Source organism: Penicillium psychrosexuale (genome assembly GCF_028828465.1).
Source record: "Penicillium psychrosexuale strain IBT 29551 chromosome Unknown utg000002l, whole genome shotgun sequence".
Classification (NCBI taxonomy): Eukaryota; Fungi; Ascomycota; class Eurotiomycetes; order Eurotiales; family Aspergillaceae; genus Penicillium; species Penicillium psychrosexuale.
This window is the reverse complement of record NW_026643187.1, coordinates 977,721-990,543: the sequence shown is the minus strand read 5'-3', so window position 1 is coordinate 990,543 and position 12,823 is coordinate 977,721. Positions and strand designations below refer to the sequence as shown.

The window sequence follows — 12,823 nt, the reverse complement described above, 5'->3', positions numbered from 1 at the left end:
CTAACGGGCAAACCGGAAGTCCATTCTATACACCATAGTCAGTTCCTAGCACTGGTAGTAGTTATATTCTGCAGCGCTAGTCAACGTACCTCTTGTTAGTCAACACCGGGTTTTCACGCAGGTAAATCTCTCTTTGCTCGCTTGTCATAGCATCCCATTTTGCAGAGTTTTGACTGTTATAAGTTAGCAAAGCTGATCCAATCCATATTGATATTTACAAGTTCTGAATATATACCTATTCCGCCAATCGTAGTAGAACTTGGCGAAGATGAAAAGGAACCCACTGGCGACAGCCAATGCAATAAGAACTTTATTTCCTTTTTTATAGTATGGCGCATCCTTTGCTTGGTACACCTGTTCAGAATTATTAGTATCTAAAATAGTGAATTCATTTCTAGGCCCAAACAAGAAATTGAACTCACATTGGCACCTGCAATGTTGCTCACTTGCACAGACATATTATACAACGCAGAAGCAACAGTGCGAGTCCGCACAGATCCGGCATTCCGTGAAGTCAATGCGACCACAACAGGATGAATACTCGGCCCACCGACAAGAAGTGTAAGGATCACCCAACGAGGCCACGGCATGCTTTTCTGAGGAAGCAACTCCAGCGCAATGAGCAGTACCAGGTTCCAGACCTCCGCTGCCGCGCCCCAGAGAAGGCGCTGATTTGTACGCTCCGCAACCCAGGTAATTGCTATCATGGTGATAATCGCAATGACAGCTGCTGGAATTGTCAACAAGTTGGTCTGGAACGTCGTGAACCCCTGGGACCGCAGTTGTAGTGTGAGGTAATTTTGGGATGGTGTACTGGGTATCATCCAGATGAGACCCAGAGCATAGATTGGCCACACGTGGTAATCCTTGAGCGACTCCCAGAAGCGCCGTGGGGTGACTGCTTGTCGGTTGTGCATACTGCCCTTGCTAGGGTCGTCCCGAATCACGCGGTTCACCATGATCTTCTCTTCATGCTCTGTAAACCACCCGTCCTTGCCGCGTAGTCCTCCCTTGGTTTGTACGGGTGACGCTGGCATCCAGAATGCAGCGATGATTCCAATCACGCCAGTGATAAGACCCTCGTACGCGAATAAATATCTCCAGGCACCGCCGCCGTTGGCGTCTTTGATGTGTAGGAAGCCAAAGGCTAGGAATGAGCCGATAATTCCGGCAACGGTATAGGAAATCCAGAAACAGGTCAGTCTTTTCGGCAGCTCACCAGATTTATAGAAAAAGGACAGGAAAAGAATCGTATCAGGTATACTAAAAACCACGTTTAGTCCTATGTTAAGATTATGAAGGATGAATACTCACAACCCGCCTTCTAGGAGCCCTAGCAGAGCTCGACAGGCCAAATACGAGCCACGCCCTTTCAAAAAGGCCTGGCAAGCCGCGACCACACTCCAAGCAACAATTTGAATAGGAATCCAACGGTCCGGGCCGATTCTCTTCGAGAGCAACTGGGACGGCATCTCAGCCAACAAGAAACAGATCAGAAAAACCGTCTGACCCAAGTTGTAATCGTTGCTTGTCATTCCAAGATCTTCCAGAAGCGTACTCGCCAGTGCCTGGCCGATGTTTCCTCGATCCAGCTGCAATGCAAAGAATGTCACGCAGGCAAACGTGCAGACACGAGCATCAATCTGTCCAAATTCAGTCAGTTGATAATTGGTTAGTGGTATAGAATTTAACCGACCTTCCTGACAATCTTTTTCTCTTCCTGTTCCGTCCATTGAAAATTCGGATCCCAGCGATGCAGTCCCTCATAGCTGTCAATCGGCCGGTAGAAGTGATGACCCTCCCTGGCCTCAAATGTACCTTCTCCCTTATTACGTCCATTCTTCTGCCACTCTTCGTCCGAGCCATCTGAACTACTAGCAGATATATGCGCTGTTTTTATTCCATTTATCGACATCTTTTGAATTGTAGGAAGAGATAAAGGCGGAACCTTGGGAAAGTTATTAAGAGGAGCATGAAACGGTCTACTGCAGCCTTTTATAACCATGCGACGTTGTCACATTGACTATCACGCAATTATGCATTAGGAAGAGTTGTTATGTTGTGACCGCAGGCATGAATAAGACAATCGCAAAATAAGCGACCTAGCTCTAGCAGAACGTCTGAATTGGACAATTAGCGTTAGTAATAATTCAATATTGTCTTCGTAATGACTTGTCATTTGTTGGATAACACTCAGACATGTCGGGGTAGCTCTAGAGGCGGGGTCCAAGCGAGTTGCATCATTCGGAAATTTAGACACGCCATCTGGACTAATGTCTTCAATGGTGTAATTGGTTCTTCGACCTCGCTTAAATATGGCCGCCGATGCTTATCTCGTTTTGGCAATTACCTTCAAATTAAGACCTTTCCCGCCTTTTCCGACTGTACATCTAACCTTGGAAGAAGAATGTGATGATATGGCGAGTAAACCACCTAAAAGGTCGCGATACATAAATTTGTATGGTGTCAAAAGCTTCATTTTGAGGTAGGTAATGTACCTTGAATATAAGGCCTCTCTAATAGCAATTCAGATATCTTGCCAATCCTTTTAGGAAACAATCGGGCATTCAGGCATCAATAATACCCGAAAAAGCACCTGTCATCTATATCGCTGCGTCTACCATAAGGAAGACTACATATATACGACCCGATATAGATGATTGCAGCGATTAGATTGTTCATTTAGGCTAAATTCATAACCGTTGCGAAAATTATGTTAAAAACTAAGGATCCATTACAGATCCAATTACCGGAAGGTTGTCACCGTCAACCTTCCAGGGGGACAACACATGTTTGAAGGCGCCGGAAAAAAAGATTTGCGCTCAAGCGCTCAAGACATTTCGTGACTCTGATCGACCGTCACGCGCCATTATCCGAGACCGGCTTTGTGCCCGTTGTCATTTCTTCGAAACAGGACACCAGTCAAGGTGTCCGTTTTGGTTGTTTCCCCACCACGTTGGGAATGGATGGGATGGCCCACCCGCTCCGTACACGGCGAAAGAGAGAATGAAGATAACCAACAGACTTCCGGCGTCGAAGGCCCCAGCAATAACGTATGAGTAATCTTTGTAAATGCGTGGGTGGTAGTTCCGAAGGTAGCCTTGGGTAAACAAGCCACAGAGTAGCCCACTAAGAACAGTGCAGGTTTGAGTCTGGGATGTATAAGAACCGGCATACTGGATGAGCTGTGGTAGGTTCAATTCCGAAACGTCAAACCGTCCGATTTTGGGAACGAACTAACGTAAAATGGTGTCAGCATGAACTAGTTGAACAATCTTGGACTGCTTGAGGTTTGCTGACCTGATAGAAAACCCGGTGAACAATTACTGCAGCAGCACCAATGGCTACGGCAATGGGAATCACCTCATACTTGGCACCGAGCTTGTACAAGTAAGGGGCCAAGGCCCAGGAGGCTGCCTTAGTGTTGAAAGCTTGCATGGTCGCACCACTCCAGGAGGAGTTTCCGTTACCCTCGGCAAGAAGGTCCCTGTTGGCTGAAATGACGGAAGTCAAGATAGCATAGTTGATGAATCCGCCAAGTATGATGCCATACATTTGGGTCCAAAGCATGATCCTCGGGGGTATTTTCATGTATTCGCCGAACTTTAGGTCGTTGGACACGGAGACAGAAGACATGACAATATTGTGCGACCAAGCAGCGAAGTACATGTTGCCGACTGGGCGTCCGGGAAGCATGAGCCCAGCCAGCATTTTCGACAGGTTGTTAGTGGCAATGCCGTTGCCGAAGCGAGCGAAGAGAATGGTGCTCTGGATCATAATATTAGTAACAATCATTGTAAAATTTCGTGTTCGAGAATACTCACAAAAGGCGTAATGAAAACTCCTAGTGCTAGCGAGACAACGTATGCCCAGGCTGGAAGAGTGATATTCTCTTTGATCACCACTACAAGGCCAAGGACAAAGCTGACGACGAGAATACCAGCGAAGCACCACCACGGAGTGTCCTTATAGTGCTTTACCATGTAGGTGTGGTGTGGGTCATTATGCTTACCTTCCCTTGCTTGTTGACATACCCTCCAAATGCCCTTGCCCCAGAAAAGGATACAGTGGAGAATGAGGGCACCAATCTAGGTAACGCTTAGCATGTGGGTTCGGGATAGAAGAATTGTACTCACTGCAGCATTGGCCGTGAACAGACCAAATGCAAAGGCCCCGGTGATCTGAGGTAATCCATATTTTTCAATGACTGATTTGTCGAGCAAGCCACCAGGGAACACCTCTTTCACGGGATAAGTTGTTCCATTGGCCATAAGAAGGTTACTCGCCATAAAAGGCAGTGATCTCGAGCCCCAGCCATTTCCGTAATAGATGCCAATCATTATCATGGCACTGATGCCAGCTCCCAGGGTGGTATGAAGTATCAGCTTCAGAGGAATAGCAGTTGAAATTGACCCGATCTGTATTGACCAGCCTCATTGGTTAATATAAAGTATTACTGGGGCGTAATACGCCAACTCACATATTGCCAGTCGAAGGACAAAGAGAAGAGACCGAGGCCTTCGTTAGAAGTGGCACCACCGAAAAGGTTGGTGAGTATGGCACCCTTCTTGCCAGTTGCTTTCTGTGAAGCCAGACACTAGACGTTCGCGGTCTAGTCAGGTACAGTCCAAGTAATGTTGCTAGAAGATAGATTACATACCGGAATGGACACGGAGTTGAGCCATGTAAAGATGTATGCGGGAAATATCTCGTAAAGGGACATACCCGTGAAAGCATACCAGAAGTATTTCAGTGGCTTGGAGTTCTCGACTGTGTCCCAGTGAAGCCCTTGGATGGATTTCACAACAGGCAGCGTACCCCAGTAGACAGCCTCGACATCCCAAACAGCAAAAGGCCGCATGAACCCACAGAGGCCACAGCCAAAGAGGCCGATAGAGATAATGCCGAGAATGACAGTGGCGGGACTCAAAGGAAGATTGTAGAACAACTTTTGTGCCGCGAATACAGTCGTCGCATCCGTAACGTACCCGGCTGCTGTAGCAGTGATCACACAGATCGAATGCTCCTTGAGACCGAACGGCCCAGGATTCACAAACTTGATGACAGTAATCCACCAAGGCAGTTTGCCCTGCTCACCTCGTGCCCTCCATCTCGCCTCGAATTTGTCACCGCGGGGGAGGAATCTGGCCCAGATGGTACCGAAAAAGTAGGAAACAAGAACAAGGAAAACACCTGAAACATTGACTTGGGTTGGTTTGAACTAGAAATATATTTATTAGTAGTGTTGTGGGAATGAAGAGTGAGATGATATGCGAGTTTGCCTACACTGTAGATCTGGGTCATGACAGCCAGGAAGGCCGCGAGGCCGGATCCCAGGATAGCAGCGCGAAATGTCAAAGTAGGGTCCAAGTCATCACGCAAAGGCAAAAGATGAGCAGCCACATCAGCTCCAGTGACGATCACAAGATCTTCAGAGCCACGGTCATTTTCAGCAAATAATTCGTTGCCATTGACTTGGGCCTCATCCTTGACCAGATCCATGACAACCTTCTCATCGATCGGCTCTGGATCAGATACCGCGAGACCCTTACCCTTTGGAGGTAGGTCAGGCATGATTGCAATCTCGTATGATGATAAAAGATTGATGAGTTCTATCCTTTTCGTGTCGCTTTAGATGGGAAACAAAACGGGTGAAACGAAGAATGGGGAAGAAAGTAGGGAGGAGAAAGAGAAAGCAGAGTGAGTAGACAGGTTCTGTATTGTGCGATGGCGCAATTGACTGGGAGGTGAGTCCTTTGCTCTTTCCTCTGAGCTCGTTCCTTCCATTGTGACTTGACAGGTAACCCACCGGGGCAGATAAATGTCGACAGGTGACACAAGACCTCCGTCCACGCGTCCAAGAACTCCTTCTGCGCCAAGTACTACTTGTATAACATTAGAGAGGGCCAATGGTTTTTGATACAAGGCTAGTTGCCATCTTCCAGTATAAACATGGCTTGCCATTGCTTGGACAAGTGGGTTTCCGCATTCGCTAAGTTCCTATCATATCCATACATCATTACTCCTAGAGTTACCTATGTGAATAGTAACTCCGGTATGTCCTTTCTCATCTCGATCTTTTTTAAAACGGAATAATAACTGAAACTTGGATACAAACTATCTGTCCGAAGCTTCCACAAGTCGAATCTCTGATATCTTGCACAGTTTGGCCTGCAGCCTACTATATGCTCATATTTAAAGTGTTCGCCCGTGGCTTGCTCTCATGTCTTTACACTCTTGCATGAGTGCATATTTGTCCTGAGCAGAGGGTGCCGTGGTAGGTAGACTGAGGATGGTAGACTGAGGATGGTAGCTGCGTGTTCAGGCGGTCTAGCATTTTTTGAGCCTTCGGGACTATATATTGCTCTGTCGGTGTGCATTGTAAATCTTGGAATTACGATCAAATAAATGCAGAGAAGAGAGAGAGAAAGGAGAAGAAGAACGAGAACAACCTGAATCATGCAAACATCAAGTGAAAATGGTGCCTGATATATCCGGCTATCACGACCTCGGGAGGTCCAAGCTTAAGTGGGGCCGCCCCACTTACATTCCATGGGTCCCCACCTTCTAGTTCTCCACGGATATCGTCACCGCTTTCTCTTTCAGGTCTCAGGATTTCTTCAAGTTTACCAGCTCACTCCATTTTGAGAGAGAGAGAAAGAGTAGCCAGACAGTCCCTTGACAACACTGACTCTACCACTTCAGCTGATCACTCGAGACGACATCGTCAAATCTCCCAGTTTATATGTTGTATATCTTTAACCAGTTATAGGGATCTACAGATGTTTTTGAAATATTATATCAGCTAGGACTAAGAAGAAATCGAGAACTATTATGGCAGTGACATGCCAATCACATGCTGATGCCTGGCTTGTCAGGCTTCACCTAGCTATTCAGATAGATCTTGTTTGCTAGTAGAGAATTCATCCTTCTTCTCCTCTCCTTTCGCTCCAAGAAGAACTCATCTCGCGATGAGATTAACGTCCACATCCCCACAATACAGGGGAAAGGGCGATCAGAGGACGAAGAACATGTCATGGAGATTTAGGACTCGGGATTGCATTATACTTTCTTTGTCACATTGGGTTTTGCTGCATTTCCGTTGTGGCGCACTCAATGCGGATCTAAGACTGCCCGTTCGGCTCAAAGCTGCCGATGCCCATACCCCATGCCCTTATCCTGCTTGGAACTCTTTCTATTTCGACCCGAGCACCTTCAGTATTAATGCCGAATAAGTGTGCCAAATTGGAGTTTGATGGTATCCCTTGAGATTCTGATTAAAGCAACCCATGGTGTGATAGCCGGACAACATCTAATCTAGTATCAACCTAGGTCCTTTAGATCTGACTAGCGATATTTATTTAGTATCCTATACCCGTGGCAATTAGGCGAGATCCTGCAAATCGCTGTTGAGATCAATTGATATTTTATTTACTGCTACTTTTGATGGCGCCTCGTAGGCGCCCCTCCCGGAAGCAAACTCCGAGTGGTCTTTTGGCAATATCGCATAGCAAAATCTTACAGAAACAAATTTGGAGCCTGTCATAAAGCCGATGTACGCCACTTAACAACGGCGATATGCAAGGCGAAATTGAGGCGCCATTACCTGAAAGAGTGGGCGATCACAACGCTCGTGGACATAGAGTAAACTTGACCAATGAAAGCATGGAGTAATTTGGCTTCCCAAAGTATCCGAATTTTATCAATGACGAAGATCATTTTGTCGGGGTCCGAGCTCGATGGGAATTTGCGTTCTTTGTCTCCCGGAGATATCGAGAGACTCAGTAGGGATGTCACTTCTTTGACACCCTTGACCTTTCGGTTAGTTGTGTAATCATCGTGAGTATGCCTTTCCGAACATGTCCGTTTTGATTAAGCCACTGCGCTCATACGAAGTGGGCTGCCTCCTAGATCGGATGAATGGCTGCACCATGCTTAAACAGATCAAGTGGGGGCCAAGATACTTATCTCCCTCCTATGTGAACCATACTGATAATTGTTCCAGCGGAACGGACTACTCACTCATGAAGCTATCATAGGATTTTGAGTCTTTCGGTATCACATTCAAGCTGCACGACCATGATTGTTCGCCAGGGTTCATGGTATTAACGATAGTGGCGTTAATATTGAAGCCCCGGCACTCTCATTTCAAGTAGAATGCAGATGGCGCAAGGCATCTGACTTGATATCCTCAAAGAACTTAGCCGATGCTTTTTCTTACTCGCGCCAATAGAACTAAGCTGGTCGAAAATTATGTCCAGGATGACCAAATCAACACTGGCGAGAGATCAACAAAGAATAATATATCTGATCTCTTGGCGATATAGTTCCATGGTTGATATATTTCTCACGTCTTGTCATATTATTGTTTGACAGATCTATCCAGAACTTTCATACTGAACCTTCATAATGGCAGAGTTTGATGACCAGCACAGCAGAGTTCCCGAGGCAGTCTTTTTAGTGGGTATTCAACGTAATGACAATATTGCTTTCGTATACCTGACTAACCTTTTAATATTAGGGTGTACTATGGGCTCTCACAGGCACATCGTTTATTTTTGTCGTATTCCGCATCTATGCTCAAGTCACCTCTTTCCGTCGACTATTTCTAGATGACTTCCTGGTTGTCCTCGCATGGGTCATTATACTTACAGCTGCGGTTATTTGGCAAGTTGAGGGAAAGGTTCTTTACGAGTTATACGCAGTCAGCGCTGGCACAGAGGCATTCAATCTTGAATTCCTGCCGAGGTACAATAAATTCATGCGCTTTAATGCTCCATTTGAGATACTATTCTATTCGGCGCTGTGGTGTGTCAAATTCTCATTCATGGCACTCTTCTACCGAATCAGTGCCAAGGTCAAGCTTCTCCGTATCTGGTGGTTCGTGGTTCTTTTCTGCACAGCGAGTGTCTATATTGCATCGGTGGCCGATATCGAATACAAATGCAGTTTCGGAGGACTGGAATATATTATCAGTGAGAACAACCGAACTTAAATGCAATTAATTTACACTAACACAGAACCACGCAGCTGAATGTCCTCAACCTAACCACGTTCATTACGAGAATCGCATGTTCTGGGCGAACTGTGCTGGGGATATTATCACGGACTTGATGAGTGGGTTGATTGCAAAGACACCGAAGCATTAAGCCAGTTATTTCAAACTAACAAAATTCCTCGTCTTAGTTCTCTCTATTCCCTTCCTTGTGTTATGGAGAACACGAATCTCGCTCCGCAAAAAGCTCATTCTACTCAGCATTTTCTCGGCAACTATCTTCATTATGGTCACCGCTGTAATCCGGGTGGCGGTCGAGATGACATATGACCGTCAGATGAATATCGACTGGCTGTGCTTCTGGAGCTTTGTTGAGGTTGATGTTGGTATGTTCTCTCAAGTTTTCATCACATTGTTGTTCTAATACTCATCTTCACTTGGCAGCTATTATTGTCTCCTGTGTCGCCTCTCTCCGGCAGCTCTTCGTCACCTCCCAGAATCAGAGCTCATCTGCAAGGGCTGCTTACAATGATACAAACGATCCCATTCTGAAGAAGTCAAAAGAGGGGTATAGCCAAGATCTATCATGGTCTGTGGGAGAGGTCGAGCCATCCACAAATGATGAGGTGCCAATGTCGCCCTTGAGCGTTGTACATGTTCGTCAAGATTTTGAAGTGACTCGCGCTAATCCAGGCCAGTCTGCTAATTATAAACAGGCATGCAGACAAGAGACTAGTTTTGACTAGTCTAGAAATTTCATTGTGCTACTTGCTTCTGAGAGTATTATGAAGGGGCATAACGCCCAGAGTCCTCTGCAGGGGGGGGCAGTTCACCCAACCTGTGTGCCATTTTTTCACCCAACCGGTGGCCCACTTGAATCACGTGAAATATCCACCGGTTGGGTGAACTTGCTTATCAGTGATTACTTAATGGTCTTGAGAATACACATCATAAATAACTAGTTACCGGAGGCTTAATTTACATTAAGATCTTATTAAGGTGTTATCCCTTCCTGATTCGACTCGGTGGTTGATGAGAGGTATTGACGAGAAATGATTAGTGGAAAGTTGGTATTGGTGAGGTATTGGTGAGACCAAATTACAGAAGTTGACCCAAGCTGTGGAGATAAGATAGGCCATCAGTCACGTGATTTATGTGGGCCACGGGTTGGGTGAAAAAATGGCACAGAGGTTGGGTGAACTGTCATCTCCTCCCCTTCTTCACTAGTTACTCAAAATCAAGAATAGTACGGACCCGGGCTACCAGCCTTAAGGGGCCTTCCATTTGTATTAACTTGCATTGAAAACTCTCATTGAGAAAACGCAGAAGACTTATTCTATGGCAATGAAACTTTCTGTGATCAGTGGATGTTTTTCAATGGCGTCATGGAAGCTCCCATCAGAGCTGCAAGCGCTCCCAGGCTCCTGTAATTCGTCGAAGCCTGAATTAGATCGAGATAGACACCAAGAAATAAATCCAGAGTCAGCAACAAATTCTGGCACCTGGTTAACAACACTTAGTAGTTCATCAAATGCCAATGCTAACTTTTCGGTAAAATCTGGACGCTGCTTCAGGTAATTTCGGAAGTCCCCAATAGTGTATTGTTTGTCGTATTTCCTTCTGAAATGATCTGTCGCCGCCAAAATTTGGAGCGTAGCAGGATCAGCATATAGTGCCGCGACCTGGAGAAGGTTGGGGCCCTTCATACGGGGGCAGATCGAATACTCATGCCATCGATCAAGGAACAATCGTAGAACATTATGACTGTTGTAGATAATTGCGGTGGTCAAAGGAGTTGATCCGTCGGCTGATACCGAGTTGATGTTGGCACCATATTCCAATAATAGCATAGCAAAACCAGCATTGTCAATTCTTGCCGCATGAATAAGTCCGGTCTTGCCATCATTTCCACTGGCATTCACATCTGCGCCAAAATCGAGCAGAGATTTCAGAAGCAAAATATCGGTAGCGTTTCGGGTAGCGCAATTCAGTGGACTGCCTTTCCTTTCACCACTAGGATGACATAAATCTGGTTGTGCTCCCGCCTCTAGAAGTAGACGAACGGCAACAGTATGACCCTGGGAAGCAGCATTTGACAGAGGACCGGATAATTGAACATCGACGATGTTTGGATTGGCGCCGTGACTAAGGAGTGTGACAATAGCTCGCGTATCCCCTCGGGCGGCTGCCCAGGCCAGTGCAGTGCGACCCATGGCATCAACGGCATTGATATCCTCCGGCCTGTGGGTAATCTCGTCTTCGAGACTCAACATTGACAGGCCGAGGACAGTCTTATGAGTCTTTGTAAACCTTGCCTCATCTATGAAATCATCAAGATAGTCATTTTTGGCGATGATGCGGAGTGCACCAACAGCGGTCTCAGAAAGTCCACCTTCGAGAATGAAATGACATGCTTTATTCCTTGGGTTATTGTCACTGCCAGAGATCGGTCTGTAGTCCGGGTCTGCGCCCGCATGGATCAAAAATTCACATGTTTCATACTGTTTTCCATATAGGGCCCACCGAAGAACCGAATACCCGCGAGAGGTACTGACATCACGTGGAGAAGCCAATCCTTTGCTAAAGAGATATTTTAGGCCGTCGATGTTTCCGTTCAATGCAAAGCTAACGCATTGTGCGGTGTCGGGTACCCTCCGTAGTGTATCGAGATGTAGTAGTGTCCCAACGTTGGGCTGGTAACCAATTTGGAGTCGCACAATTGCAGATGACAACGATGTGAAGGGAAACCAGTATTCAAGACTAACTTGACGTGCCCTTGATTTGTTGCATGCGTGTGTATTACACTTTGGGCTGAAGTAGGGAAGTCCAGCGTAGCCAACAAAAAGCTGACCGAAGATACGGTTGGCAAGTGCGGGACTTGTCGCCTTCTGGTGCGAATGACAAGCACATGGACAGCCCGACCGGCAATTGACGGAAAATGGAGTGACACGAATGCCTATCCCTTCAGAGCTCGTTGTCGCCAGGGGTGTCTCCTTTTTCACTGAGTATGGACGCTGCATTCGAGTGGTGGACATGTGGTACGATGATCCAACTTGGGTAAATTGACTTGCTTGAACTTGATGCGACTGAGTCAATAGCATCTCCTCAACTCTGGCTATACGCTGGTCGACAGCAGCAAGTCCACTTAGAAAGTTGGTTTCTAGGGAAATCTGCTGTTGCGAAGATTCAAATGTGACAGCCGAGATGGCCTCGATGTCCAAACGTATCTTTGTCATATCTTGCCTGCTCTAAAGTTAACAAACTTCAAAGTCTCGCATTAAAATACTTGGAATCTAACTCGGGACGTACGAGTTTGAGGCCCCAAGCATAACATTTGAATTGGCCTTGACCGTCCTAATATCGTCTTGAAGAACTTGCAGTCGACTTTGTTCTTTTCGCCAAGCATGTACCCTGGAAATCGACATTCTCGAAGAGCGACAGGCCACGGTGAGCTGACTAACAATGTCTTTGATCTCAAGTAGTTTTTTATTCGCTTGCTGCAAAAGATGTGGGATAGCTGAAAACTTGGTTTCGGGTAAGAATTCTCGGCTTTTGATGAGCAAGGAGACCTGGAGAAGCACAAGGTTGAGATCCGCAACTTCATTGTTGACCGCGTGAAGACGCCCTGGTAAGCTTTCACAAAGCGCCCTTAGGTCTGAGAGAGCGGAGCAAGTTTGAGCGGCAAGAGTCGCGATAGCGATCACACTCGCCCCAAATGAGATTGGATCCATATTTGGGAATGTAAATTTTCAACCCTGGATCAAAAATCCTCGAGTATAGAATATGTGGAATGTCTTTTGGATATGTATCGATAAATATGAGAATATG

At 46.2% G+C, this 12,823-nt stretch overlaps 4 protein-coding genes across 4 annotated transcripts; 1 reads left to right on the top strand and 3 right to left on the bottom strand.

Moving 5' to 3' along the window:
* N7518_001518 (uncharacterized protein) lies at positions 1–1,915 on the bottom strand (the record flags this gene model as incomplete). Its single annotated transcript, XM_057182446.1, has 6 exons — positions 1–25; positions 90–173; positions 236–354; positions 423–1,263; positions 1,315–1,643; positions 1,697–1,915. The coding sequence occupies 6 exons, from the start codon at positions 1,913–1,915 to the stop codon at positions 1–3; spliced, it is 1,617 nt and encodes a 538-aa protein (XP_057043896.1).
* Positions 1,916–2,897: 982 nt separating this feature from the next.
* N7518_001517 (OPT family oligopeptide transporter) lies at positions 2,898–5,574 on the bottom strand (the record flags this gene model as incomplete). Its single annotated transcript, XM_057182445.1, has 7 exons — positions 2,898–3,236; positions 3,301–3,768; positions 3,825–4,088; positions 4,137–4,418; positions 4,481–4,597; positions 4,661–5,221; positions 5,287–5,574. 7 exons carry the CDS (start codon positions 5,572–5,574, stop codon positions 2,898–2,900), a joined length of 2,319 nt encoding a protein of 772 aa, XP_057043895.1.
* A 2,835-nt stretch (positions 5,575–8,409) lies between these two features.
* On the top strand, positions 8,410–9,741 carry N7518_001516 (uncharacterized protein; the record flags this gene model as incomplete). Its single annotated transcript, XM_057182444.1, has 5 exons — positions 8,410–8,460; positions 8,522–8,975; positions 9,031–9,117; positions 9,187–9,381; positions 9,440–9,741. 5 exons carry the CDS (start codon positions 8,410–8,412, stop codon positions 9,739–9,741), a joined length of 1,089 nt encoding a protein of 362 aa, XP_057043894.1.
* Positions 9,742–10,326: 585 nt separating this feature from the next.
* N7518_001515 (uncharacterized protein) lies at positions 10,327–12,726 on the bottom strand (the record flags this gene model as incomplete). Its single annotated transcript, XM_057182443.1, has 2 exons — positions 10,327–12,238; positions 12,305–12,726. The coding sequence occupies 2 exons, from the start codon at positions 12,724–12,726 to the stop codon at positions 10,327–10,329; spliced, it is 2,334 nt and encodes a 777-aa protein (XP_057043893.1).
* Positions 12,727–12,823: the final 97 nt, after the last annotated feature.